This window comes from Rhinatrema bivittatum, chromosome 4 (assembly GCF_901001135.1).
Source record: "Rhinatrema bivittatum chromosome 4, aRhiBiv1.1, whole genome shotgun sequence".
NCBI lineage: Eukaryota > Metazoa > Chordata > Amphibia > Gymnophiona > Rhinatrematidae > Rhinatrema > Rhinatrema bivittatum.
In genome coordinates this window covers 269713326-269740881 of record NC_042618.1, presented here as the reverse complement: position 1 = coordinate 269740881, position 27556 = coordinate 269713326, and the positions used below count along the sequence as shown (strand labels likewise).

General features: G+C 46.2%; 1 protein-coding gene across 1 annotated transcript in view; it reads left to right on the top strand.

Moving 5' to 3' along the window:
- The window catches only part of SYT10 (synaptotagmin 10), a 596888-nt gene that overhangs the window by 287079 nt on the left and 282253 nt on the right, over nucleotides 1-27556 (top strand). Inside the window, exon 5 of the mRNA XM_029597488.1 lies at nucleotides 15578-15749. Coding sequence (XP_029453348.1) covers nucleotides 15578-15749 — 172 coding nt within the window. The remainder of the gene's footprint in view (nucleotides 1-15577; nucleotides 15750-27556) is intronic.

Genomic DNA, 27556 nt, shown 5'->3' with positions numbered 1-27556 from the left:
GGCGAAAAGAGGGTTTGATTCGTCCTCTCTGCTAGACCATTGGTTTGAGAGTGGTATGCAGAGGTATAATCCAAGGTGACGTTGAATTTCTGGCAGAGAGCCCTCCAGAATCTAGCAGTAAATTGGGGTCCTCGGTCTGAGAGGATACTTCTGGGTAGTCCATGCAGCCTGAAAATGTGCTGGACGAACAGCTGGGCCAACTGTGGCGCTGAAGGCAACCCTAGGAGTGGTATGAAGTGTGCCATTTTGCTGAATCGATCAACGACTACCCAAATGACGGTGTTGCCACCGGACGAAGGTTGATCAACCATGAAGTCCATTGAGATATGTGTCCAGGGTTTGGTGGGCACTGGCAGGGGTTGGAGTAAGCCCGGGGATGAACCTGGAACTCTCTTATGACGGGCATACGAATGACATGACTCCACATAGGATTGAACATCCTTATTAACCTTGGGCCACCAATAGTAGCGGCGAAGGGCCTGCAAGGTCCGATGTTGTCCTGGATGGCTGGAGCAACGGGAGTCATGGGCCCACGCCAGAACTTCTTTCCGCAAGTGTGGCGGGACAAAAGTCTTCCCGGGAGGGATAGCCGTGGTGGCGGATAGCAGGACTCATGACGGCTCAATAATAAATTGAGGAGCATCTGGGGTATCCGTAGCCTCAAAGACCCTGGACAGGGCATCGGCCTTAAGGTTCTTGACGGCCGGCCTATAACGTAGGACGAAATTGAATCGGGTGAAGAATATTGCCCATTGTGCCTGTCTGGGGTTGAGGTGTTGTGCCCGATGCAGATACTCAAGATTTTTGTAGTCTGTGTAGATTGTGAATGGATGTTGAGCTCCTTCCAGCCAAGGACGCCAATCCTCTAAGGCCATTTTAATAGCCAACAGCTCCTTATCGCCAATGGCGTACTTTTGCTCTGCGGGGGAGAATTGGCGAGATAGGAAGGCGCATGGATGTGGCTTGTGCTGGGTTGAGTTCTGACTCAGAACGGCTCCTACGCCTTCTGAGGATGCATCCACCTCAATAATAAATGGGCGTTGGGGGTCTGGATGGTAAAGGCATGGCTGGCGAAGGAACGCCTCCTTCAGACGGAGGAAGGCGGCTACAGTTTTGGGGGGGGGGACAGTTCTTGGGGTCAGCACCTTTCTGGGTTAAGGGCATCAAGGTTGCGACAATGGAAGCGTAATGGGAGATAAATGAGCGGTAGTGATTTGCGAACCCAAGAAACCGTTGGAGCGGTTTCAACCCAGATGCTTAAGGCCATTCTCGAATGGCCTTTAATTTCTGGGGTCTATCCAGAATCCCTCGCTGGAGACAATGTAACCCAAGAATTGGAGAGACTCCTTCTCGAAGAGACATTTCTCGAGCTTGGCGTTGTTACCTCGCGACGCACGGCGGCACGGAGAGTCCCAGCATCCATGCCTCCTGGCCAACGTCTTCCGGCAGCAACACGATCCGACGCGACCCGAAGCAAGCTCCGCCCACCACGGCGTGTCTTCCTTCAAACCGTTTGCGTGGGAACTTCAACTATTTAAAGAGCTGAGCCCAGCACAATCTCGCCTCAGCTACAGGCTTGCTTGTGCTGGTGCTCTTGTTGGATTCTGCTATTGCCTGTGTACTGATCTGGAGTGTTCCCTGGATTTCTCTGTTTGCTGCCTGCCCTGATACCGTACCGGACCTGGACTTCTCTGTTTGCTGCCTGCCCTGATACCGGACCAGACCTGGACTTCTCTGCTTGCTGCCTGCTCTGATACCGGACCGGACCTGGACTTCCCTGTTTGCTGCCTGCCCTGATACCGGACCGGACCTGGACTTCTCTGTTTGCTGCCTGCCCTGACACCGGACCGGACCTGGACTTCTCTGTTTGCTGCCTGCCCTGATACCGGACCAGACCTGGACTTGTCTGTTTGCTATCTATTCTCGACTGTTTGGGGAGACGCTGCTCGCTAGCAACACTACCTTGGTCTATCATCCCCGAAGGTAAGACCACGGTCTACTGTGGATTCACATCCAAAATCATAACAGATAGCTGAGGCCATGGATCCAGTAGACCTCTCAGCCCTACAAGCCATTCCTGGGTTAGCGATGCGTATCCAGCAACAGCAAGGAGCCTTAGATCAAGTTACGGGGGTATTGGAAAGATTAGTGGCTCGAATGGATGCTCTCTCGGTGGCTGCTGCAGCAAACCCAGTTCCCTCAGTGCCCGTTCCTCCTATACGATTGCAACCTCCAGCACATTTTAATGGAGATCCTCAGCAATGTTGTGGCTTCCTAAATCAATGCTGGATGCACTTTTCTCTCCAAGCAGCATCATTTCCGACAGATAGAACCAAGGTCACGTTTATTCTGTCCCTGATGGAAGGACCAGCATTGGCTTGGGCTTCTCCATTTTGGGAGAGAGAGGATCCTTTAATGGACAATCTAGAACTATTCCTGAAGGATTTCTGCTTGATATTCGATGAGCCGGGTCTCACAACTTCGGCAGCCTCCGATCTACTACAAATCAGGCAAGGGTCTCGATCAGTAGGGGAGTATGCCATGCAGTTCCAAACCTTAGCAGCCGAATTACGATGGGGTAATGACAGCCTTACCGCCATCTTCCGACAAGGTCTTTCTGAAGCTATTAAGGACGAAGTTGCGGGCCGAGAAATCCCAGAAACCTTAGAGGACTTAATCCGCCTGGCTATTCGACTTGATCTCCATTTTAAAGAAAGATCTCAGAAACGGGCTATCGCCAGACGACCCATTCGACTGGCACCCTCCTTTCAGAGACCCTTCATGGCTCCCAAAACTCCAGAAAACCAGGTGGCCAGTGAGGAACCCATGCAGGTTGACCGCTGTCATTTAACTTCAGAAAAACGTTGGCGAAGAAGAATGAATCTTTGCCTATATTGTGCCGGCGCTGGACATTTTATCAACAAATGCCCTAACAAGTTGGGAAACTCCCGGACCTAGGACTGGTAAGAGAGACCTCCCTGGGTCATGCCATTTTCTCTCCACAAATACTGATCCCAGTCTTTATAGATCTCCATGGTGACACATTTCATCTGCAAGCCTTCCTGGACTCAGGAGCAGCCGGTAATTTCATTGAAGAAGAAATAGTCTGCCAATATCAAATTCCCACTGAGTCATTATCGGTTCTGCTCATGGTGTCCTCCGTCTCTGGGCAACCGCTGACAAAGAAAATTTCTCAAATCACCAAACCAATTATTTTCAACACCGGAATCCTACATCAAGAGACTATTCAACTATATGTTCTTCCCTCGTCAGTAAATCAAGTGATCCTTGGATTACCATGGTTAAGACTCCACCAACCTCAAATCGATTGGGGTAGCTTACAACTGACCAGATGGAGCATGCATTGCCATCAAAATTGCCTGAAACAGATCCGTCCTGTCATGCACACTGTCTCTTGTCAAATAACCACACCATCCACATTACCCCGAGTATACGCGGAATTCACGGATGTTTTCAGCAAAAAACAGGCAGAAGTTCTGCCACCTCATCGCACCTATGACTGTGGGATAAATTTATTACCAGACAAAGAATCTCCCAGGGGCAGGGTCTATGCCCTATCAGAACCCGAATCCGGATCAAAAGCTTTGCTGAGGCTTCCGGTTAAGATGGTGGCACAAGCTGGACACTTGTAAGATCTCACGAGCGAATTTCTTGGTTTTTTCCTATAATTAATATGCCGCCAAAATGCAAAGGTAAGGTGAGGGTATATCCTATGGAACCTATCCCCTCACCAATTCAGCAGGAAATTCTTCACTACTTGTCCACACCTACCAATCATCCAGGAGCCGAGGACCCCGTTGGGCAGAGCGGAGTGGGAGAGCCTCTCGTGCCCCATGATGAGGCATCACTGAGTCCCGATCTCAGGAAGGCACCAGCACAGAGGGGAGACGGAGAGGACTCAGAAGCGGACCCAGGAACTGATTGTGCTTCCAGGGTCGACCCTGAGCCTGAGGAGAATGCTGTCCAGGGGACGCCGTGATTGTCAACGCCTCCGCTCACAAACCTCGTGGTAGACCTCGCAGAGGGAGAGGAGCAAGGAGCGAGTGGAGTCCAGAGGTCGGTACAGCGAGTCGGAGGGAGCCCTATTGACCCTATCCCTAGCGGTGAACCAGGTTTAGGGGGGAATCGTGCAGCGGGCGGCCCTGGCAGTGATTCCCCCCCCCCCATCCCACTGTGGTGACTTTAGATGGCCTCTGGGATTTGGTGGTGGGGTTTAGAGCTGAAATGAAAATTGCTTGTGAAAATTTGAGCCAAGCCAATGCTAAACAACATCAAGATATATTCGCCCTGGAAAGAAAACTAACTGAGACAAATAGCAGGGTGCAGTCTTTGGAGAAAAAAGAGGAAAAGAATCAAGAATTTAAAGCCTTGGTAGCTAAAGATCAGATTAGACTGGATAGACGGATGGAGACTCTTGAAAATAATGCTAAAAGTTTGAATTTACATTTTTTAAACTTTCCGCGTATTGTAGGAGAAACCCCTTTTACTACCCTGAAAAAATTGTTCTCTGAGATTTTGGGTTTTTCTGAGATTGACATGCCAATAGTTAATACTTGTTATTTCTTACCAAATGTTAGTAATAGAGAATCTAATGTTCCATTTCAAGGTGATCTGACAAATTTCTTGGAAAATTCTGAATTGCTTGTCATAGAACATTATTGATTTCTCTTGTAACTAATTTCGAAGTGAACAAAATTATGAAAGTCTATTTCAGGAAATATCCAATAAAATTTCATGATTCTAATATTAAAATATTTCCGGATTTAGCCCTAGCAACTCAGCAAAGACGGAAGAGTTTCTTGAATTTACGTCAAGAGGTTATTGCATTAGGCTATTCGTTTCTACTACAATTTCCTTGCAAATGTTTAGTAAAAAAAAGAGATGAATGCAATATCTTCTTTACCCCAGAGCAATTGGCAGGTTTCATAGAATTAAAAAAACAACCTACATTATCACCAGAGGCCTTAAGTTAAAGAAGTAGGTCTTGTCTTGTGCCGCTCATCTTTAGTTTATCCTTTAAAATTATAGGAAATAAGTAACTCCCTTTATGTTCTCTTAGCCTTTGAACTAGAATCATTGATGTATAATTTAAAGATGTCATATATTGCAATTTGCTTTACTTTAATTGTTTCCTTGAAATCTGAATTATGTATGATATTTGCTTTTCTATTATGAACTAATATTTTGGTTTGTAAATCTTAAAAAGTTATAAATAAAGAATTAAAAAAAAAAAAGAACCCGACTCCGAAGCTATGAAGCTGTACATTCAGGAGAACCTGGACAGGGGCTTCATCAGACACTCCTGCTCCCCGGCTGGTGCCAGATTCTTTTTTGTGAAAAAGAAGGATGGATCCTTACGACCGTGTATTGATTACAGAGGACTCAATAGTATCACCAAGAAAAATTGATACCCTATTCCACTTATCTCAGAACTCTTTGACCGTTTAAGGGGAGCACAGATATTTACCAAGCTTGATCTTCGGGGAGCATACAACTTAATCAGAATACGGGAAGGAGACGAATGGAAGACCGCATTTAATACGCGAGACGGTCATTATGAATATTTGGTTATGCCATTCGGACTATGTAATGCTCCAGCAATCTTTCAAAATATGATAAATGACATTTTCAGGGACCTTCTTTACTCCCATGTCATCGTATATCTTGACGATATATTAATTTTTTCCATAAATGAAGTGCAACACCAAATTCACGTCAAACAGATCCTCCAACGTCTTCGGGAGAACAGATTATATGCAAAATTGGAGAAATGTCTTTTTCATCAGCAACAGTTACCCTTTTTGGGGTATATCGTATCTCGGACAGGTCTTCGTATGGACCCTGAAAAACTTAAAGCAATTCTGGACTGGCCTCAACAGGTAGGGCTCAAGGCTTTGCAACGATTTTTGGGATTTTCTAATTATTATCGCCAATTTATTTCGGGATATTCTACCTTAGTAGCACCATTAACTGCACTAACCAAGCGGGGAGCTCCAAATCGGGTTTGGCCTCCTGAAGCCATCCAAGCCTTTCAATCTCTGAAAAAAGAATTTGTTAAAGATCCATGTTTACAACGTCCTGACCCAGAGAAACCATTCATTCTGGAGGTCGATGCATCCACCTTAGGTGTTGGGGCTGTTCTTTTACAACCTTGTGAGTCCGGAGGGTTGTATACTTGTGCATATTTTTCCAAAAAATTCTCCCCTGCAGAGAAGAACTATACTATCGGGGAACGAGAGTTATTGGCCATCAAGAAGGCGCTCGAGGAATGGCAACATCTTTTGGAAGGGGGCAATTTTACTATTACCATTTATACGGATCACAAGAACTTGGCTTATTTGTCTCATGCTCAGCGCCTCAACCCACGCCAAGCTCGCTGGGCGCTATTTTTCAGTAGATTCAACTTCAAGCTACATTTTCGGCCATCTGAGAAGAACATACATGCTGATGCTTTATCTAGGAGTTTTCTTCCGGAGGACACTCCTGAATCGCCCCGGCATATTATCGACCCAGCTCAAATAATACTGGCAGCCACCTTCCCGGTTCCCGTGGGCAAAACAGTAGTACCCAAACGTTCCTGACTACGAGTATTACGTTGGGCCCATGATTTACTCTTTTCTGGACATCCTGGTAGACTTGGAACTATGCAGCTTGTGTCCCGCCATTATTGGTGGCCACGGTGGGCAGCTGACGTCCGACGATATGTTGAATCATGTCCCATTTGTGCCGCCCAAAAGACACCTAGACAATGACCAGTGGACTATTGCAACCTCTCCCGATTCCAGACCAACCATGGAAACACATCGCAACTGATTTTATTACGGATCTTCCTCCCTCTGAGGGCAATTCCGTTATTTGGGTTGTCATTGATCGCTTTTCTCGTATGGCACACTTCACCCCTTTGCCTGCCTTGCTGTCTGCACCTGAATTAGGCCGATTGTTTCTTCAACATATCTTTCGAATCCATGGTCTACCCTCTAGTATTGTATCTGATAGGGGAGTACAGTTTATGGCAAGATATTGGAAAGAGCTCTGCAAGAAGTTTAAGATAGATCTAAACTTTTCCTCCACCTATCACCCTCAATCCAATGGGCTAACTGAACGGACCAATCAAACCCTTAAAACATTTTTACGATGTTATGTCAACCAACGCCAGGACGATTGGGCATCTTTATTGCCATGGGCAGAAATGTGTCATAATAATCATGTTACTCAAGCCTCTGGGTCCTCACCTTTCTTCCTGGTTTTTGGGAGACAGCCACGGATTCCGCTTCGCTTTCCTACCTCTTCCGCCTGTCCGGCAGTAGACCGGGTAGCTCAGTCCATGACTACCTTATGGGAGAGGACTCAAGTTCTATTACAACAAGCATCCAGTAAGATGAAGGATCAAGCTGATAAGAGGAGAAGAAGGGAACCACCACTTAAAGCTGGAGATATGGTGTGGCTTAGCACACGAAACATCAAATTACGCACTCCTTCCCTAAAATTTGCACCTCGATTTATTGGACCCTTTCCGATCGAAAAACAAATAACTAGGGTATCCTTTAAACTTCGGCTACCCCCTACCTTGCACATTCATGATGTGTTTCACATCTCATTACTGAAATCAGCGATCCTATCTTGGCACTCTAGGAGGCTTAAGCGGACAATTCCATCTGTCATACCAGATAATTCCCAATATGAGGTTAAGGAAATCCTGGACGTTCGAAGGTCAAGGGGTACTTTACAATATTTAATCTCCTGGAAAAATTATGGCCCAGAGGAAAATTCATGGGAGCCGATCCATAACATACAGGCCCCTCGCTTAATCCAGGAGTTTCATAAAAGTTTTTCTTGGAAACCTCGCCCTCAGAACAAGAGAGAGGGTCTTTACGGGGGAGGTACTTTTACCTCGCGATGCGCGGCAGCGCGGAGAGTCCCGGCGTCCATGCCTCCCGGCCGACGTCTTCCGGCAGCAACGCGATCCGACGCGACCCGAAGCAAGCTCCGCCCACCACGGCACGTCTTACTTCAAACTGGATGTTCCCGCGTTTGCGCGGGAACTTCAACTATTTAAAGAGCTGTGCCCAGCACAATCTCGCCTCAGCTACAGGCTTGCTTGTGCTGATGCTCTTGTGGGATTCTGCTATTGCCTGTGTACTGATCTGGAGTGTTCCCTGGATTTCTCTGTTTGCTGCCTGCCCTGATATCGGACCGGACCTGGACTTCTCTGTTTGCTGCCTGCCCTGATACCGGACCGGACCTGGACTTCCCTGTTTGCTGCCTGCCCTGATATCGGACCAGACCTGGACTTCCCTGTTTGCTGCCTGCCCTAATACCGGACCGGACCTGGACTTCTCTGTTTGCTGCCTGCCCTGATACTGGACTGGACCTGGACTTCTCTGTTTGCTGCCTGCCCTGACACCGGACCGGACCTGGACTTCTCTGTTTGCTGACTGCCCTGATACCGGACCGGACCTGGACTTGTCTGTTTGCTGTCTGTTCTTGACTGTTTGGGGAGACACCACTCGCTAGCAACACTACCTTGGTCTATCATCCCCGAAGGTAAGACCACGGTCTACTGTGGATTCACATCCAAAATCACAACAGGCGTAGAGTTGGTTTTCTCTTAGTCGTTGTAATACTTGGATAATGTGCTGGCGGTGAGCGGTGAGGGAACTGGAGAAAACCAAGTTCTCGTCGAGGTATATGACCACACAACGGTATAGCAGGTCTCAGAAGATTTCATTCATGGTGTTTTGAAACACCGCTGGGGCGTTGCAGAGTCCGAATGGCATTACGAGCAATTCGTAATGGCCGTCTCTTGTGTTGAAGGCCATTTTCCATTCATCTCCCTCCTTGATGCGGATCAGATTATAGGCTCCCCGGAGGTCCAATTTGGTAAAGACTTTCGTGCCTTGAAGGCGATTGAAAAGCTCGGACCCCAAGAACTGCCCCCCCCCCCCCTCAAAGCGTTAGCCGCCTTCCTCCGTCTGAAGGAGGCGTCCTTTTGCCAGCCATGCCTTCACCATCCAGACCCCCAGTGTCCATTTATTATTGAGGTGGATGCATCCTCAGAAGGCGTAGGAGCCGTTCTGAGTCAGAACTCGACCCAACACAAGCCACATCCATGCACCTTCCTATCTCGCCAATTCCCCCCCGCAGAGCGAAACTACGTTTCGTTATGGTGTTCAGGCCCTGGTAGGCGATGCAAGGGCGAAGGGTTCCATCTTTCCATCTTTCTTCCTAACGAAGAAAAACTGGCCTCCGCCGGAGAGGTCGACTTGCGGATGAAGCCCCTCTCTAGATTTTCCTTGATGTAATGGGACATTGATCGAGACTCCGAGGGTGAAAGGGAATAGGTGTGGCCCCGAGGAGGTTCTGTGCCGGGAAGAAGGTTAATGGCACAGTCGAATGGTCGGTGAGGCAGAAGCGTCTCGGCCTTCCGCTTGGAAAAAAGGTCCGAGTAAGCGGCATAGGAGGCCGGCAAGCCTGGCAGACTGGCAAGAGCGGTCGCGCATGGCACTGGAGCTACTGGTTGGAGGCAATTTTCATGACAAGTCGGCCCCGATTGGGTTAACTGTAGGGTTCTCCAGTCGAACTGGGGACAATGTTTTTTGAGCCAGGGAAGCCCCAGGATGACTGGGTGTATGGAGTGTTCCAGGATGTGGAAGGACATCCGCTCGAGGTAAAGAAGTCCAACCCGCAGTTGGACGGGTTCCGTGAGGTGTGTCACTCGCCCCAGGAGGGGCTTGCCTTGGATAGACGAGATGACCAATGGGGCCTGGGCGTGGACCTGTGGAATCTTTAAGTGCTCCACTAGACTCTTCATAATAAAGTTGCCCCTGGCCCCTGAGTCAGGGGCAACTCTGAGGGCTAACGTATGGAACTTGCCGTCCGAAGATGTGAGTGCAACTGGTAGGGTTAGTGGAGGTGCAGATAATGTTAGGCCCAGGAAGAGACCTCCTTCAGGTCCTAGGCCCGGGAGTTTCCTGGCAGCACCGGGTATGCAGCCACTTGATGGCCTGCCATGCCTCAGTAAAGGCAGAGTCCTTCTCTAGTTCGCCATCGACACTCTTGCGTGGAGAGTTTCCCTCGGCCCAATTACATGGGTTCTTCGGCCGGTGTCTGGGAGGCTCCCAGTTCACCTTTGGGGGAAGGCGAGCGATGAGGACGCCTTGAAGGAGTCGAGACATTCATGGACATCTGAGCCTCTTGGCGGCGTTCTTGATGGCACCTATCAATACGCCCTGCCAGGTCGATGAGGGCGTTCAATGACCTAGGTAACTCCCGGCTCGCGAGCTCGTCCTTCATTCTGGGTCCCTGTAGGAAGATGGTTCATAGGCAGTCTGGGTCCCAGCCGAGCTCTGAAGAGTGGGTCCGGAATTCAATGGCAAACTTGGCAAGCGTCCTTGAACCCTGACGCAGTTGGAGAAGTTTGGGCCCAGCAGAAACCTCCTGAGTGGGGTCACCGAAACTCATCCGGAGGAGCTCCCTGAACTCTCTCAAGTTACTCAGGACGGGGTCATCCCGTTCCCACAGGAGGGAAGCCCATTCCAGGGCCTTCCCTTCGAGAATGAAGATGGTCTTGGTAGCGTCGTCGGGAAAGAGGGTCAGCTGCAGGCGAAAGTACATATTGCACTGATTTATGAAACCCCTGCAGGCCCGGGGTTCCCCATAAAAACGTGGCAGGCGGATTACTGAGTGGCGCCCGGAAGCCATGGGCGGGGATGGCAAGGTGGGGTTCATGGGCCCTAATGCCTCGAAGTACTGATTCAGGCCCTCCACCGCGAAGACAAGGGCATCAAGGGTTTTTTGCTGGTCCATCATATGTTGGGCCATTCCAGGGATGGCCTGGCGGGCAGACACCTCCGCCGGGTTCATGGACTTGGCAATCTGTTATGATCAGGAGATTCCTGAACCCTTGGACCGACAGGAGGTGATCCACCTTAAGAGATGGCTCCTTAGGTTCCCCCGTCGGGTGGCAAGGCGGAACAGAAGGTGGGACTGGCTGGCCCCTCGGCGTTGAAGACTGAGGCGGACATTGAGAGGATGAAGAGACGTGAAGTCGGAGCAGAGCCAACTGGATCTTCGCCACTGGAAACCCGCGGCCCGCCTGGGAGGAGCCCATAGGGACCTGGGCCGCTGGGGCTTAGGTGGACATTTGAGAGGTCGAGGAGGCGTGAGGTTGGTGCAAGGGCCAACTGGATCTTCACCACTGGAAGCCCGTGGTCCCCCCGGGAGGAGCCCATAGGGACCTGGGCCGCTGGGACTTAGGTGAGCCCTTGAAGATGGGAGGTCCGGAAGAAGTCCGAGGTCGAGTACCAGAGGATCGCCACTTGCCAGTCCAAGGTCACACACCGAGGAATCACCACTTGCAGTCCGAAGTCACACACCGAGGAATCACCACTTGCCAGTCCGAAGTAACACACCAAGGAATCACCGAGAAGACGCAGGAACCAGGAATCAGGAACCCGAGGCATCAGAAGACTCACCGAAGCAAGCAGACTTGTAGCAAAAAGTTGCCAAGTCGATGAGTGAATGGAGGAGGCCTGATTATATACTTCCCTGTGCCTGGCCCATCAGGCACAGGTGAAGTCAATTTAGAGGATGATGTCCCTTTAAATTTACAGAGGAGGCGCAGCCTCGCACCTAAGGACAGGGCAGCCATTTTGAATCCCCGAAGCTGTGCTGAGCGGCCCGTCTCCACGAGAGGAGGCCTGGGCGCCTCCCACGCCAGTAATCACCACGGGGAGCCGTAACGAGGAGCGGGGATAAAAGGCCTGGGCTCCCCAGTGCTGCCACGGTGGTCCCAGAGCTGCGACTCAGGTAGGTGGTCGCGGCCACCGGCGGCTGCGGCCACTAGACACAACAACAAGGAACCACCGCTTGATCAGAGATAAGGATAGAAGAAATGATAGACGCAAAAGTAGAAGGCATCAAAAATCTGGAAATAAGAAAGTAGTCAATATAAGAATAGGAATGATGAAGAAAGGAGAAAAAGGTGTAATCTTTATCAGTAGGATGTAGCAATCTCCAGGGGACCACAAGATGAAATGAGGAGATGAGATATCGCACAGCAGTATGAGATGGAGATGGTCTGGCAGGACAAGTGGATTGATGGTCCATGATTAAATCCAGTGGTAGATTGAAGTCACCTCCCATTATGACAGGTAGATCTGCATAGGTACATAACAGAACTGAAAGGTCAGCATAAAAAGAAGAGACATCAGTACTAGGGGCATATACAGTCAACAACAACAATTTAGTGTTATGGGGACATCACTGCAGCAATCCAGAGTCCATCGGGAGCTGACTCTTGTTGAACAAGTTGAAGGGTTAGAGATTTACATATTAAAATAGCAACCCCCCCCCCCCTTCTTGCTTTGCACAGGCACAAAGAAAACTTGATCTATCCAATCCTGGTCAAGTTTGTGGGACTCGCCAGCAGAAAGGTGAGACTCCTGTAAAAATACTATTTCGGGGTGTAAGGATTTAACATGAGTCAGCACTATCTTACGTTTGATGCAGTGATTTATATTTATTTATTTATTTATTTAAAAGTTTTTATATACCGGGGCACATGAAGCACATCACCTCAGTTTACAGATAACAAAAACTTAGCAATCACTTTACAGATCAACAGATTTAAGTCATTAACATTTAAAGTGAACACTTAAATTGTAGTTGTTGTTCATGTTGTATAATTGCTATCTGTTCTTGATATTCATATTGTCTCACACAAAACTGGGGGGAGCCAAGTGCCCTGTTCCCCTTAGTGATGTTACTATTATTGTGCATTTTAAAACTCAATAAAAAACGTTTAAACATAAAGTGAACACTTTTAAATCAGCAACCATAGGGTAAAATAAGCCAATAACAGTAATGCAAAAATACAAATAGATACATGGAAAAAGGAAGGGAAGACATGCATCATGCAGCAGGTAGAATGGAGATAAAAAAAGAAAAAGGGAGCTCCTCAAGGGGGAAAAGGAGGAAACAAAGAAAAAACACATGCAAAAAGCAAATGGCGCACAAAAAAAAATACAGATGCGCCAAGAGATCCCAGGGGAAATATGATAACAGCTAGACGAGGGTGGTGAGGCAAGGAAAAGGCCACCCAGAATCCCCATACTGCCAAAAGAAAAAAAAAAAGCTTACAAAAATACTGTGCCCAAAAATGGGAAATTAGGTCGATGAACACGAATCAACTGTAAAGTAGAAAAAGCTGTGAAAGAAAAAGCACGAAACCATCAAGCAGATTAGTCCAATACCAAACAGTATCAGAGAGGGGAGAGCAACCAAAAAGATTTGAAAACAGTGCTGGAAAAAGAAAAAGAAAAATTATCAGTTGCTAACTCTCCGAAAGCTCAAAAAAAAATTTTTTTTAATTAATTGTTATGCATGAAAGCAAAATGAGGCAAAACTCACACTCAGAGAGAAGAAAGTAGCTGGAAAGTCCAGGCAATATGCATCGGAGCAAAAAAAAAAGGAAAAGGAGGCACTCAAAGAGAAAATGCTAACAGCAGTACTAAGCAATCAGGTAACCATGGAAGATATTAGGGAAAGTCCATCCAGATAGTCGATCAACGCCTGTGGTTCTTCACATGAACAGGTAAAATTGTTATGAGTGATGCGCATCCAGACTCGGTAAAAGAGGCCATATTGGACTCCAATTGCACACAGATGGGGCCGTAGGCCCAAAAAGATTTTCCGGCAGGCAGCAGTGATCTTCGCCAAATCTGGCAGATAGGTAAGGTGCATCCCACTGTAACTGACAACTTGGCTTTTTCTGTAGCAAGAATCAGTAGAACCTGCGGGTATTGCAGGATATTTAATATAATGGGTTGCAGATGAGTTGCTTAGGGCCACAGTCATGATGGCAAGTGGTGCACATGTCAATTTCCAATGGCTGATCAAATTGGAGGCCTAAGCTTGCAGGAATTAGTTGCCAGAGATACGGCAGGATATTGCTGCCTTGCCGGCCTTCAGATGTGCCAAGAATCCGAATATTGTTGTGCCAATTACAATTTGAGAGGTCTTCAAAATCACACTGCAAAGACGTGATTATCAATGATGCAGCCTGTAAAGCTCAAATGGATGAATCAAGTCTATGCTCCAAGGCATCCAGATGTGGTGGTATGGCAGCAACTCTGGAAGTCAGGTCAGAGAGCTCCGACTTAATACCACAAGTGGTTTCCATGTAATGGCAGAACATTTCTTTCAATTGCAGCAATTCAAGAAGAACAGGGTCCGTTGAAGACGGCACTTTCTCAGCAGGCAGCTTCACAGGAGAGGGTGGATCATGTTTACACCATTTAGTTCCAAAAGCAAGGGCAAACACAGCCTCAGTTTTGCCAGATTTGAGGTAGCCATGATAAAAAGTTAGCATGTGATCAAAAAAGATAGAAAACAGGATGGTCAGCAGAGAAATACATAAAAACAGCAGGGAGTTCTGAAGATTCTGAAGAGATGAAGATTCAAGTGGCCATCTTCTTTGGTGCTCACCAGCGCCCCCCCCCCCCCCCGTTGCCTGATTTTCAAAGGGGATGTCAGGGGAGTATGAGTGGGTATGTGGTGGTTTATGTGTGTAGAGGTGTTCGTGAGGGGAATGGGGTATGTGCTGACTGTGTGTGGAGGAGCAGTTGTGTATTTGAGTGTGTGAGGGTTGGAAAATGTTGAGGAGGCAGTTGAAATGTGCATCCTCCTTCAGCTGTTTCAGTTTTCTTTTCCGTCTGTCAACATTTTGTAATCTTTAACCACTTCCCAAGTAAAGCAATGAGGATTTTTTGGATGGATTTTTCTTCAAAAATACTGATTCAATATTTCTTTTTTTCAAATTTGTGCAAGTTATCCCTATTTTCATTCAGCAAACCAAATTTACCTTAGAAAGACAGACATGGACCCCGTTATATAAATCTTTCCAACATTCCATATATTATGGAAAGCATAATAAACTATAAAACCCTCTTAGACAAAATGCTTTTCAATTTATACACATTAATATTTACTGCAGGGGAACAATTAATAAATTATATGACATTTAAACAGTGGGAAGCCAATTTGGATTCTGCCCATGGAGTTTCCTTTTGAAAAAGCAGGTAATACCATGGAGACTCTTGCGTCTGCACATTTTTCACCTGTACTTAAGTACATGCACGAAGCATGTGACTATTAAAAAATGCAATCCCCACATATATTTTCCCTCCATGGACCTAACCCTGCCCAATATTTTAAGCAGGTAAACGTATATGCGCTGTGTTCTTGACTGGCACTGTAGTGGGTTGTGGATATTCAATAGATTATCTTTTGTTCTTCCCTACAGAGTCACTATTTTAGAATGCCCATATTCCTTATCATCTCTACAGTTTTACTATGGGTTGCCAGCAATCCCCAATCTGGCACTGTATAGAAGTGTCCTCATATTGTTCCTTCCTAACAGAAAGTTTGTGGACACAGATGGCAATCAGTCAGCTACCAGCTTGCAAATATAATAAAACTAATGTAATTATGCATTAGCAAGTCTGTATGTTTATTTTACTTGACTGCTTTAATGAAAATTATTTCTTCTTACCAGATCCTTATGTAAAAGTATCACTAATGTGTGAAGGTCGAAGATTAAAAAAGCGAAAAACAACCACAAAGAGAAATACCCTAAATCCAGTTTACAATGAGGCCATCATCTTTGATATCCCTCCAGAAAATATGGAGGAGGTCAGCCTCTCCATTGCTCTAATGGATTATGATCGGTAAGGATTGTCGCTTTCAATCATGAGTAGCCTTTTAAACATTGTACAGTAGGAGACTTTGAATTATATTTTAAGTAACATCTTATTTCCTTACCTATAAAAATTTTAATTAGAACAAAATCAGAGAAGCATTGCCATTTAACACATTTTAGACATTGCTCTCTAGACCATTCATGCAGTAATAGAGCGGACCTTCATAACATTCATGTTGTGGAAAATTCTTGTACTTATTATTGCTTAGCTAGGTCATGTATAATAAATGGTCCGCAATGTCAAACAGTCAATTTGCTATTTTTATAAGTAGTATTTTTGTGTAATGCAAATATAAACTTGAAGCGTGCATTTAGCAAACAGGCATTACTTTCCTTTTGAAGCTTTGCCCAACTTAGTACAATGTTTCGGTGGTCTTTGCTTCAGGGGCTGAAATCAAATGCTCTAAGACGGTATCTTTCAAACTAGCGTGCATGTGCACATTTCTGTGCATAAGTCAGCCCATACCCAGGTAGTGGCTATTTTATATCATATGTGCACATATGCACGCATGTTATAAAATAGTCTGGCCGTGCGTACATGTGTGCCTAATTTTAATTGGGCATGCACGTGTGTGTAAATCTTGCTTTTACCGTGTAAATCGGGGGATGTTAAAAGGGGCACACGCCAATACCATTCCCAATTTTACCTGTTTGTCCCCAGTTCGCCTAGTTAAGAGATAGGTCCTCCAACCACCCCATGGTTTGATAGTCTTAATTTCCCCCAGTTAGCCATGACCCATAAAACTCCACAGATTTGCTTAGTTTTCTTTAAATTTTAACTTACATCGGTTAAGTTACACAGCAGGAGACCTCAGCATGCACCGGGTTGCATAAGTATTTACACGTACATCTCAGGTTCACGTCCCTAAAAGTCCATGCCCTGCCCACACCCCACTTCTTTTTGTAAATTTAGCATTGTGCGTGCTGCATCGATATGTGCGTACCTTGGTAGCTTTTAAAATACACTCGGCACACACATGCCCGACTTCTTCACACATCCCTTAATTAATACATGCACCAGGCTTTTAAAATTCACCTTTATATTTGTATCCAATTTAACTTACTATTTTAGAGTCTGCAAATTGTTATGATTCTCGGCCGTGGGAAGCCACGGCCGGGCTCTTACCTCCCTCCCCGCCAGCTCCGGGGTGACTCCCGGCGGTCCCCCGCTCTCCCTGGGCCGTGGCTCGGTCTCTCCGCGGCGGCATCTCCACAAGGGAGACGCTGCTGAGCTCCTGCTCTTCCTGCTCCAGCCCTGCCTCATAGGCGCACGTGCACACGCGCAGAAGGCCAAAATTTAAAGGGCCCGCGGCAGGAAATGGCAACCCGGCCCTCCTGAGTGACATCAGATGCCGGCAACATAAAAGCAAGCATCAGTCTTCAAATCCTTGCCTTGCAATGAGGTTCGCTCCCTGGAGTTATCTAGTTGCTGTCTCCATTCCTGCTTGTTCCTGTTCCAGCTTGTTCCTGATTCCTGTACCAGCTTGTTCCTGACTCCTGCTCCATTCCAGCCTTGTTCCTGTTTCTAGCTCCGTCCTCGCCTGCTCCTGTTCCTGCTTCCTCTTGGCTTGTCTTCCTGGCTCCTGACTTCAGTTCGTCCTCTGGTATCCTGCTTCGCTGCCCGTCTTGATTCCTGGCTTGTCTCTGGTCTCTGCTGTCTGCCGCCTGCCCTGACTCTTGGTCCGTTTCCACGTTTTGCCGCACTGCTGCCTGCCTCGACTCGGACTTCTCTTTGGACATCCTTTTCCAGGAGACCCCACCTAAGTCCAAGCGGCTTTGGTTCCCAAGGGCTCCTCCCAGGGGGACCTCGGGCTTCCAGTGGTGAAGTTCCTGTTGGTCTCCTGGCTCCGACTCCTCTCTCGACTCATGACTTCTGGAATTCTCTTCAGACTCTCGTCCCCACGTGACCGCACCTAAGTCCAAGTGGCTCGGGTCCCCAAGGGTTCCTCCCGGGGGGACCTTGGGCTTCCAGTGGTGAAGGTCCTGTTGGTCTCCTGGCTCTGATCCGCCTCCCGGCTATGACTTCTGCTGTGGGCCTCCCCTCAGCGCTTCATCATCATCTTCTAGCCGGCTCAAGGGTCCACCATCATAACACAAATAGATCATACATAACAGGATTAGTAATAGTACATTATAGCACAAGTTATAGTAATAGTACATTATAGCACAAGACGAACAATGGATATATCGATTATAGTCCACCATTTCAAGAGGAGTAAATGCAGAAATTGAATGGCATATATATTTTTTCTAACTCTCTGTACATCAATTGATATATTTTTTTCAACCCTCTACAAATCAGCTGATTGTCTTTATTGTGCATTGGAGACTTCTTTCAGCAGAACAGCTGATTTTCGAGTGTCCACAATGTGATTAAGTCAACTTGTAAACTTCAAAAGGAAGTCTCAAGTCATAGCTCATGTCTTCCGGTTGAAATCATGGTGAGCAGCCCTTTGGGAATGCTAAATTAAATTACATTTCCTGGATTTGATGCTCGACCTGGTAATGCCTATATGGACATATGGCATTAAATCTGGCAATGTGAAAACTGGTTCTATAATGTGCTATTACTAATCATGTTATGTATGCTCCATTTGCAGATTGTTGCATTCGTGCCTATTCTCACCCTCGCTCCACGCTCTCTACCTTTGTGGCTACTTCCTTCGGCTCAGACAGTCAGATGCAGCCGCGGCTTCTCCCCGCCTCTTGGTCCCGGTATCCCCGGGCTGGCCTGACACCACGGATCCGCCATTTTCCTGATGACGTAAGGGTGAGCACGCGCGCTCCAGACTTTGTACCAGCAAGGGCGCGAACCTTGGGGCCGTCCCCCCATAGTGACATCATCCGTTTTCAATTTAAAAGGTCTTTGTTTGCTAACCTCAAACGAGTTAGCAAGGAACTCCAACGGGACTTGCTTTGGCAGTCCACGCTACTTGCAACAATGATCCGAGTCAGCAAGGGGAAATCTTTCTCCACTGCTCGGCCTTTTCAAACTTACCAGGAGTACCCGCTCCTCAGGGGTTCTGCTCTCTCCTTGATTTCAGATTGTTGGACAGGATCCGGTACTCGCTCCTCGAGGACCCGCTCCTCAGGGGTTCCGCTCTCTCCTTGATTTCAGATTGTTGGACAGGATCCGGTACTCGCTCCTATTGCCTGGAGGCGATCGCAGACGTGAACACAGTGAGTCCTATTCGGACAGGAACCGGTACTCGCTCCATGAGGGCCCTTGTTCCTTATCTCTAAGACTCCCTTCAATCTAAGACGTTACCGCAGGTACGGAGATCGTGAGTTACTATTGCAGATTGCAGATAGGAACCGGTACTCGCTCCACGAGGGCCTCTGTTCCTAATACCTTTCTCAAACTCTCTTCTTCCTCAGAAGATATCGCATACCTATATCTTATGGATTACTATTACAGATTAACAGATAGGAACCGGTACTCGCTCCATGAGGGCCTATGTTCCTAATTCTCTCCTAGCCCCTCTTCTATTCCAGAAGCCATCCCATACACAGTTATTGTGAGTTCTATTTCAGACTGCCTACAGGAACCAGTACTCACCTGCGGCTCCTGTTCCTGAATACTGAAGACTGTTGCATAAGAGGACATTACAGATATCTACAATTATGAGTGTATCATCTACCACTGGTTATGCCCAGCATATCCTGTCTACTCACTACCTATAGTATCTCCTTACAGCTCAGCAACTCAGAGATCGTAGTTCCAATATCAGAGGGACTTCAGCCCTGCCGGGCCATCAACTCACTACTGCCACCTCTGGTGGTTCTACTTCTAGTCTAATAAAGAACTATCTGTGTTTGTCTCAATACTCAGGCCTTAACCGGTGGTCCCTCTCAGGATCTCCACTTGAGGGCGCTGTCATCTGCCATCGGCCCAGGGATTCACTATTTCTACTAAGTGTTACTCCTCTTTCTGTGGAAGTTGATCCATATCAGATAACTATCTCCCTGTGGGGATCATACAGGTTGCTGGCTCATCTTTCTGCAGGAACGAAGCATAACAGTTGCTACTCATTCCCTCTGAGGGAACAGAGCACTAATAGATTGCTAAACTCCTCCTCCTACAGGAGCCAAGCCTATCAGATTGCTAATTCCCTAGCAAGATCCGTAACAGATAGCTAACTCCCCCCCCCCCCCCCCAGTGGGGTGGTGCTGAACAGATTGCTAACTCCGCAGCCTAATTCATAACAGATTGCTAACTCCTCCTTCTTCAGGAGCAGAAACGTAATACATTGCTAACTCCCATCTGCTTGCTCCTTCCCATCATTGTAGCAGATTACAACAGATTGCTAACTCCTGTCTGCTTGCTCCTCCCATCAGCATAGCAGATTATAAGAGATTGCTAACTCCCATCTGCTTGCTCCTCCCATCAGCATAGCAGATCATAACACAGATTCTAAAATAGCAAGTTAAAGAGGATACAAATATAGAACATGCAGTTTCATCCCCTGAAGCAGAGACCATTGAAACATAGTACTATGTTGGACGAATCTTCAAAAGAAAAGTAATGCCTCTTTGCTAAATGCACGCTTCAAGTTTTTATTTGCAATACAAAAAATACTATTTATAAAAATAGAAAACTGACTGTTTGACATTGTGGACCAATGATTATACATGACTTGGCTAAGTTGGAAGGAATTAATAGAATTTTCCACAACACAAGTGTTATGAAGTCCGTTCTATTGCTGCTCAAAGATACTGGCGCATGGGTTCTATTGTTGTACTTTGATACCAGCATGTGGGCTCACATATACGTGCATATGCTGGCTCGCACCAAAGGACACTGCCATTTTATAACATATGCGCATAGCTGTGTTCAAGATATAAAATAGGCTTTACGCACGTACAAATGCACACAATTTTGTATGGACATGTACATGTGCGCGCAAATCCTGCCTCTAATTCGTAAGTGGGGGGATTTTAGTAGACATGTACACCAAAGCATTTACCAGTTTCCCCAGTTCATTTCTAGTTCGCCCAGATAAGGGATAGGACTTCCTAACCCCCCTAGTTAAATAGCCTCCCTTTTACCATGTTAGCACCAATTCTTAAAACCCCACTGACTAGTCTAGATTTTTTTATTTTATTACTTACATGCCATTCATAGCAGTAGTGAAGTTATGCAGCATGGGACCCTGGCGCACATGTCCTGGCCATGCCCCGCCCAGACTACGCCTATGCTGCATTCCTTTTTTGCAACATATTTGTGCGCATACCAGGAGGTACATGAGCGCATTTTAAATTCCGCCTGGCACACACCAGCCACACATTCTTGCTTATCTCCCAGCTTTGACTCACGCCAGGCTTTTAAAATTCACCTTAAATTGTCTAGAAAGCTATGTCTAAAATGTATTGAATACTTCACTGATTTTGTTTGATCATTGGTGCATTCAGATCTCAACTCTCTGTCATTTGGTTAAAACATTTAATTAGGGAAGACACATAAAGAAGATTTAAAATCACTCCCCAATCTCCTATCTAGTTCCATACTTCCCTTTCCCTTTTTCATATTCTTTTCCTCATCCATTCTTTAGCAAATAAGAACTTAAGAAATGCTATGAAGAGTGAGACCAATGGTTAATTGAGCTCAGCATTCTTTCTTCATCAGTGGAAGAACCCAGCAGATACTAAAGGGGAGATCCATTTCTTTCTTCTCATTCCCCTAGTGGTGATCCCTATGTTTACCTGGCTAACAATTACTAATGGACAAAATCTTTTTTTTTTTAAATTTAGCTATGCTATGAGCTTTGAACACATCCTCTGGCCACAACTTCAACAGTTTAATTGTGGGTTAACTGAAAGATACTTTCTTTAATCTGTTTTAAATCTGCTACCAATTAGTTTCATGGAGTGCCTCCTAGTACTATTATTACTTGAAAGAATAAATAACCATTCGGAATCAACTTGTTCTTTACCACTCATGATTTTAAAAACCTGTATCGTGTCCTCTCTCAGACATCACTTCTTCAAGCAGAACACCCCTAACCTTTGCTGTACCTTTTAAAGTATTGCTATATCTTTTTTAAGATGGCATGAATAGAATTTCACACAGTATGGGGTAGATTTTCAGACGAGCGCGAACAGCCTACTTTTGTTTGCGCTCCAGGCGCAAACAAAAGTACGCTGGATTTTAGTAGATACGCGCGTAGTCGCGTGTATCGGCTAAAATCCTGGATCGGCGCGCGCAAGGCTATCGATTTCGTATAGCCTGCGCGCGCCGAGCCGCGCAGCCTACCCCTGTTCCCTCCTAGGCCGCTCCGAAATCGGAGCGGCCTAGAAGGGAACTTTCCTTTGCCCTCCCCTCACCTTCCCCTCCCTTCCCCTACCTAACCCACCCGCCCGGCCCTGTCTAAACCCCCATCCTACCTTTGTCGGGGGTAAATCCCCGCGCGCCAGCGGGCCTCCTGCGCGCCGGGCCGCGACCTGGGGGCGGGTACAGAGGGCACGGCCACGCCCCCGGGCCGTAGCCACGCCCCCGTACCCGCCCCCAAAACGCTGCCGACACGCCCCCGAAACACCGCGACGGCCGGGCCCGCCCCCGACACGCCCCCGACACGCCCCCCTCGGAGAACCCCGGGACTTACGCGAGTCCCGGGGCTCTGCGCGCGCCGGGAGGCCTATGTAAAATAGGCTTCCCGGCGCGCAGGGCCCTGCTCGCGTAAATCCGCCCGGTTTTGGGCGGATTTACGCGAGCAGGGCTCTGAAAATCCGCCCCTATATGTGGTTATGCTGTGCATTTATATGGAGGCACTATAGTACTTATAGTTTTGTTTTCTATTTCTTTCCAAATAATTCTTAACATTCTATTTGTCTTTTTGACCACTGCTGACAGTGAGCTAAGGATTTCAATGTTTTGTTCATAATGAAATCAAGATTCACTTTCGGAGTGTTAACTGTGTGTGGATTCCAGCATGTGTACATAGAGAGGGAAATTTTAGAATAGCGTGCATAGCTGAAAACTAGGGAACAGATTTATTAAGCCATGGTATTTTACTTGGACGGAAAAATACAGTAGGATTCATTAACCTGTGGTACTTGATACTGCAGCTTAATAAATCTTGTGGGATATTTCCTGGTAAAATACCATTGACAAAAATGCCGCAGCAAAGTGGCCCCACATGATGGTGGCACCAAATCCTAGGGCTGCTATCTTTTAAAGGGCCCAAGCAAACTGTAGGATCCTTCCACCCACCCATCCCCATCACTGCCACTGTAGTGAAAAAAACTCTGGAATCAAGGGGGAGCCTATTTCAACCCACCCCATTACCCTGCCACCCCCTGAGGCAGCCAAAGTGTTAAAATTTTTAAAAAGTGTAAATGTTCTTGCTCTGGCACCACTCCCCCGGTCCAAATTTCTGTCCCTTGAAGTTAAAATAGTTACATTCAACTCCCACCCTCAACCTTCTCCCACCTCTTGCCCCCTGAATCTTCTGATATGACATGCTATGGTGCTAAATCCAGATCCATAGGAGTTATTCCTGGAAAAACTAGACATCAGGAGATTAAGGTAATAGTCGAGGGTAAGGAGGGCATCATTAGCAGGTGGAGAAGGAAATCTGGAGGGGTGGGAGTAGCTTTAATGTTTTTAGCTCCAAGGGGGTGGGGTTTGGGCCCAGAGAAGCATTACCAGGACTGCAATATTTTACACTTTAACCTTTATAATGCTTTGGCCACTTCAGATAGATGTGAAGATGAAGTAATTAAAAGCATCAACAAATCTTTGAGTTGTCAGGAATTACTGTTTTCCTGTGGCTGCTGCTACTCTTTATGTCCTCACCCCTCCCAAAGAAAGCTACCATTCTGTATTGTTGAACTGTTTGCATACCCTAGTGCCAGTCCTGAGCTCTTGCTTCCTGTTACCTCTTCTTGGCTGCTATGGTCCTGATGCCTGCCACATTTGTGTTCCTTTAACACAGGCTGGTAAAAAGAGAGAGAGGAAGTTCAAAAACAAGCTTTTATATTGCTGATTTTGAACTTGTACTGGTAGCTGTCCTAGCTGATAATAAAGAGAAAGGCTGGCTGAATACCAACCAGGTGGCATCCCTAAGTGGGAACCAAACAGAAGGGTTAGCAGTGCAGAGAAAGAATAAACATGTATTCCTACTACTAAAGGCTGCCCTAACCAACATGTTTCTCCTTTCTGGAGAATTTGGCATAACAATCATGTGGACCATGGTCATTCTCTCACTATGGCTACCTGTACTGCTGAGGGGGGAGAGGTACAGAAGCAGGGACTCGCTGTTATGTGTTCCTGTACAGTGCTAGTCCTGTACAGTGCTAGTACACCATCTAGTAGCACTATAAAAATGATAGCAGTAGTAATAGTTCCTCTTCAACAGCTATCAGGATGGGTTATTGTAGGCCATAATCACTCCATCCTCCTTGTGTATTCAGCATTGAAGTAGAGTGAGAAATATGCCCCAATGTAAGCATTTTTTTTTTTTTTTGTAAAAGAGCTGCAGTCAACCACGATTTTCAAGTTAACCAGGTGGCAGATAATTTGCATACCAGACTTAGCTTTTATACAACTATACCTAGTACAGTTTCTCTAATTTAACAATTTATTCATTAATTTATATTTATTTATTTATATGCTGCCTATGCCAATGCCCTAGGCAATGCACAATAAAACATACATAAAATTTAAAACAAACATCATCACAAACAAAGAGCAGAAGAAATGAAAGAAACAGCATAGCCATGCAACCAGGTCTTAACTTAATTGAACACTTGCTTAAGGAAGAGGTTTTTGGCCATAGACTTAAAACTTTTCCTGTACTCTGTCATTCTTAGTTCACATGGCAGAGTGTTCCAATGTTCCTGCTCTCTTGTGTGAACCAATCTTGTTTGATGAACTGAGAGGGTATGTCAAGAAGACCTCTTTGTAAGGAATAGAGTGACCTGTCAGGATTGTATATTCATAATAGGGCATTGATCCAGGGTAGGGAGTCCAGGGACCTTAATTTATGGACAAGAAAAATGATTTTATATTTTAGCCTCAATTGAATGGGCAACCAGAGGAGGTCAATCAGTACTGGAGAAATGTGTTCTCTTATAGGGCAGCCAACAAGCAAACGAGCAGCCAAATTCAGTAGTGCTCTTATTGTTGCTGAAATTCCTAGGTAGAGAGAGATTTGCAATAATCTAATAAATTGAGTACCATTACAAGAATGAATACGTTAGTAACTACCCTCTGGACTGACTCCATCCTGTTTATATCCTTTTAAAGATGCATGTTCCAGAATTGTACACAGTATTTTAAGTGAGTTCACACCAGGGTCCTATACAAGGACAATATCATCTCCCGCAGCGGCGGTGGCAGCGTGGGGCCGATGCTGCCGAGCAGGGCAGGAACTGCTAAGACCTCCGGGCAGCAGGGGACGGTGGCAGCGGCGGACTGCCGCGAAAAGCACAGGTGGGTGAAGGGGCTACCCGCGGGCAGGACCGGGCAGGACTATAGCACCCAATCAAAGAAATTGATCAGATTCATCTGACAAAATTTACCTCAGGTAAACCATGCTACCTTGTATATTCCAATCCATTAGTTTGCTCACCACAGAAGTTAAAGTAACTGGTCTGTAGTAGGGATGTGAATCGTTTTAGGACGATTAAAATTATCGTCCGATAATTTTAATATCGTCTTAAACCGTTATGGAACACAATACAATAGAGATTCTAACGATTTATCGTTATAAATCGTTAGAATCGTGAGCCGGCACACTAAAACCCCCTAAAACCCACCCCCGACACTTTAAATTAAATCCCCCACCCTCCCGAACCCCCCCCAAATGAGTTAAATAACCTGCGGGTCCAGCGGCGGTCCGGAACGGCAGCGGTCCGGAACGAGCTCCTGCTCCTCAATCTTGTTGTCTTCAGCCGGCGCCATTTTCCAAAATGGCGGCGAAAAATGGCGGCGGCCATAGACGAACACGATTGGACGGCAGGAGGTCCTTCCGGACCCCCGCTGGACTTTTGGCAAGTCTCGTGGGGGTCAGGAGGCCCCCCACAAGCTGGCCAAAAGTTCCTGGAGGTCCAGCGGGGGTCAGGGAGCGATTTCCCGCCGCGAATCGTTTTTGTACGGAAAATGGCGCCGGCCATACGCGTATGGCCGGCGCCTCCTTACTTCCTCTTTTATGAATAGGAACCACATCTGCCCTTTTCCACTCCTCTGGGACTACTGCAGATTCTAAAGAAGCATTGAAAAGATCAGCCAGCAGATCTGCCAGTACACCTCTAAGTTCCCTTAGTACCCTCAGATGTATCCCATCTAGCCCCATTGCCTCATCTACTTTAAGGTTAGTTAGCTCCTCACAAACACACTATTCTGAAAATCATTTGAGGTGTACCTCACTTTTAATCTTATTTGTGTTTGTTTTATGTGGTCCTATTTCAGGCCTTTCCACGATGAACACTGAATAGAAATATATGTTAAGCAATTTTGATTTTCCCTTATAAGCTTTTAGTATTCCTCTCCTTCAACTTTGAGTCTCACAATGCCAATTTTTCACTTCCTTCCATCATTAACATATCTAAAAAAAGGTCTTGTCATCCCATTTTACCATATTTGCTATTTTTTCTTCTATTTGAATTTTTGAATTCCTGATTACTTTCCCAGCTTCTCTTAATTTTTCCAGATATTTTCACCTTCCTCTTTCTGCTATCTCTTGTAGTTTATGAACACTAACCTTGGCTCCCTTACCTTTTCATCTAGAAAGCCATAACAGTTCTTTATTTATAATGCCGGGCCTCCTCTCTTCTTTCCTACCCAGTCCTTCCTGAGTAGATTGTAGCCCAGTATAACTATATTTCAGTTATGGTTTTCTGTGTATCAGGTCTCTGTAATAGCTACTATATCTAAATCAGCTTCTTCTGTGACTGTTTCTAGATCCGGGACTTTATTCCCCATACTTTGAGCATTAATGTAAATAGCTTTCCAAATATTGCTTTTTGTTCCCATATTTCACATTTCTAGTGAGTATTTGTTTTACTTACCTTAGGGTTTTGTTCACCCATCCCCAATGATTCTAATTTAAAGCCCTTCTCAGTAGGTCTGCTTAGCAATCATTGAAATATCATCCCATGATCCAGGAAGCCAAAACACTCACATTGACATCATCTATGCAGCCATTCATTTATCTCCTGAATGTGAGATTTAATATCTGGGCCTTTATCCTTAACTGAGAAGATTGAGAAGAATACCACCTGTACACCTATCTGCTTTACCCTCTCTCCTAGAGCCATGAAATCACTTTTGATATAATCTGTGTGGTACCTAGCAGTACCTGCAGCTTTTGGGTTTGCATGTCTTGGTTCCTCCTCATTATGGGATAATATCTCCTCCTCCACTTTCAGGCATGCATACCAGTTCTTTAGTTCAAGGGAAATCAGAGCCGTTCTGTAAGGTCTAGTAGTCATAGTAATCTGTGTCCAGCTGTCATCTAGGGAACAAATTTCACCTTCCACTCTGCTTGAGCTTTCCATCTTAGATGCCTTGATAAGCATTTCATAGATGTAGTGCTCATTCTCATGTATACTTCTCAGCCTTGGAACACAAGGTGATCGGTAAAAAGCAGCCTTTATTGGGCTTATTCCAATAAAGGCTGCTTTTTACCGATCACCTTGTGTTCCTTCACTTATCAGCATCTTGGATCGGTTTCCGATTTGTTTCTTGAGTCCATTACTTCTCAGCCTTGCCACCTACTCTGAGTTCTGCCACCTCTTTCTTGAGGGGGTTAATTTGTAGACATATTTCACACT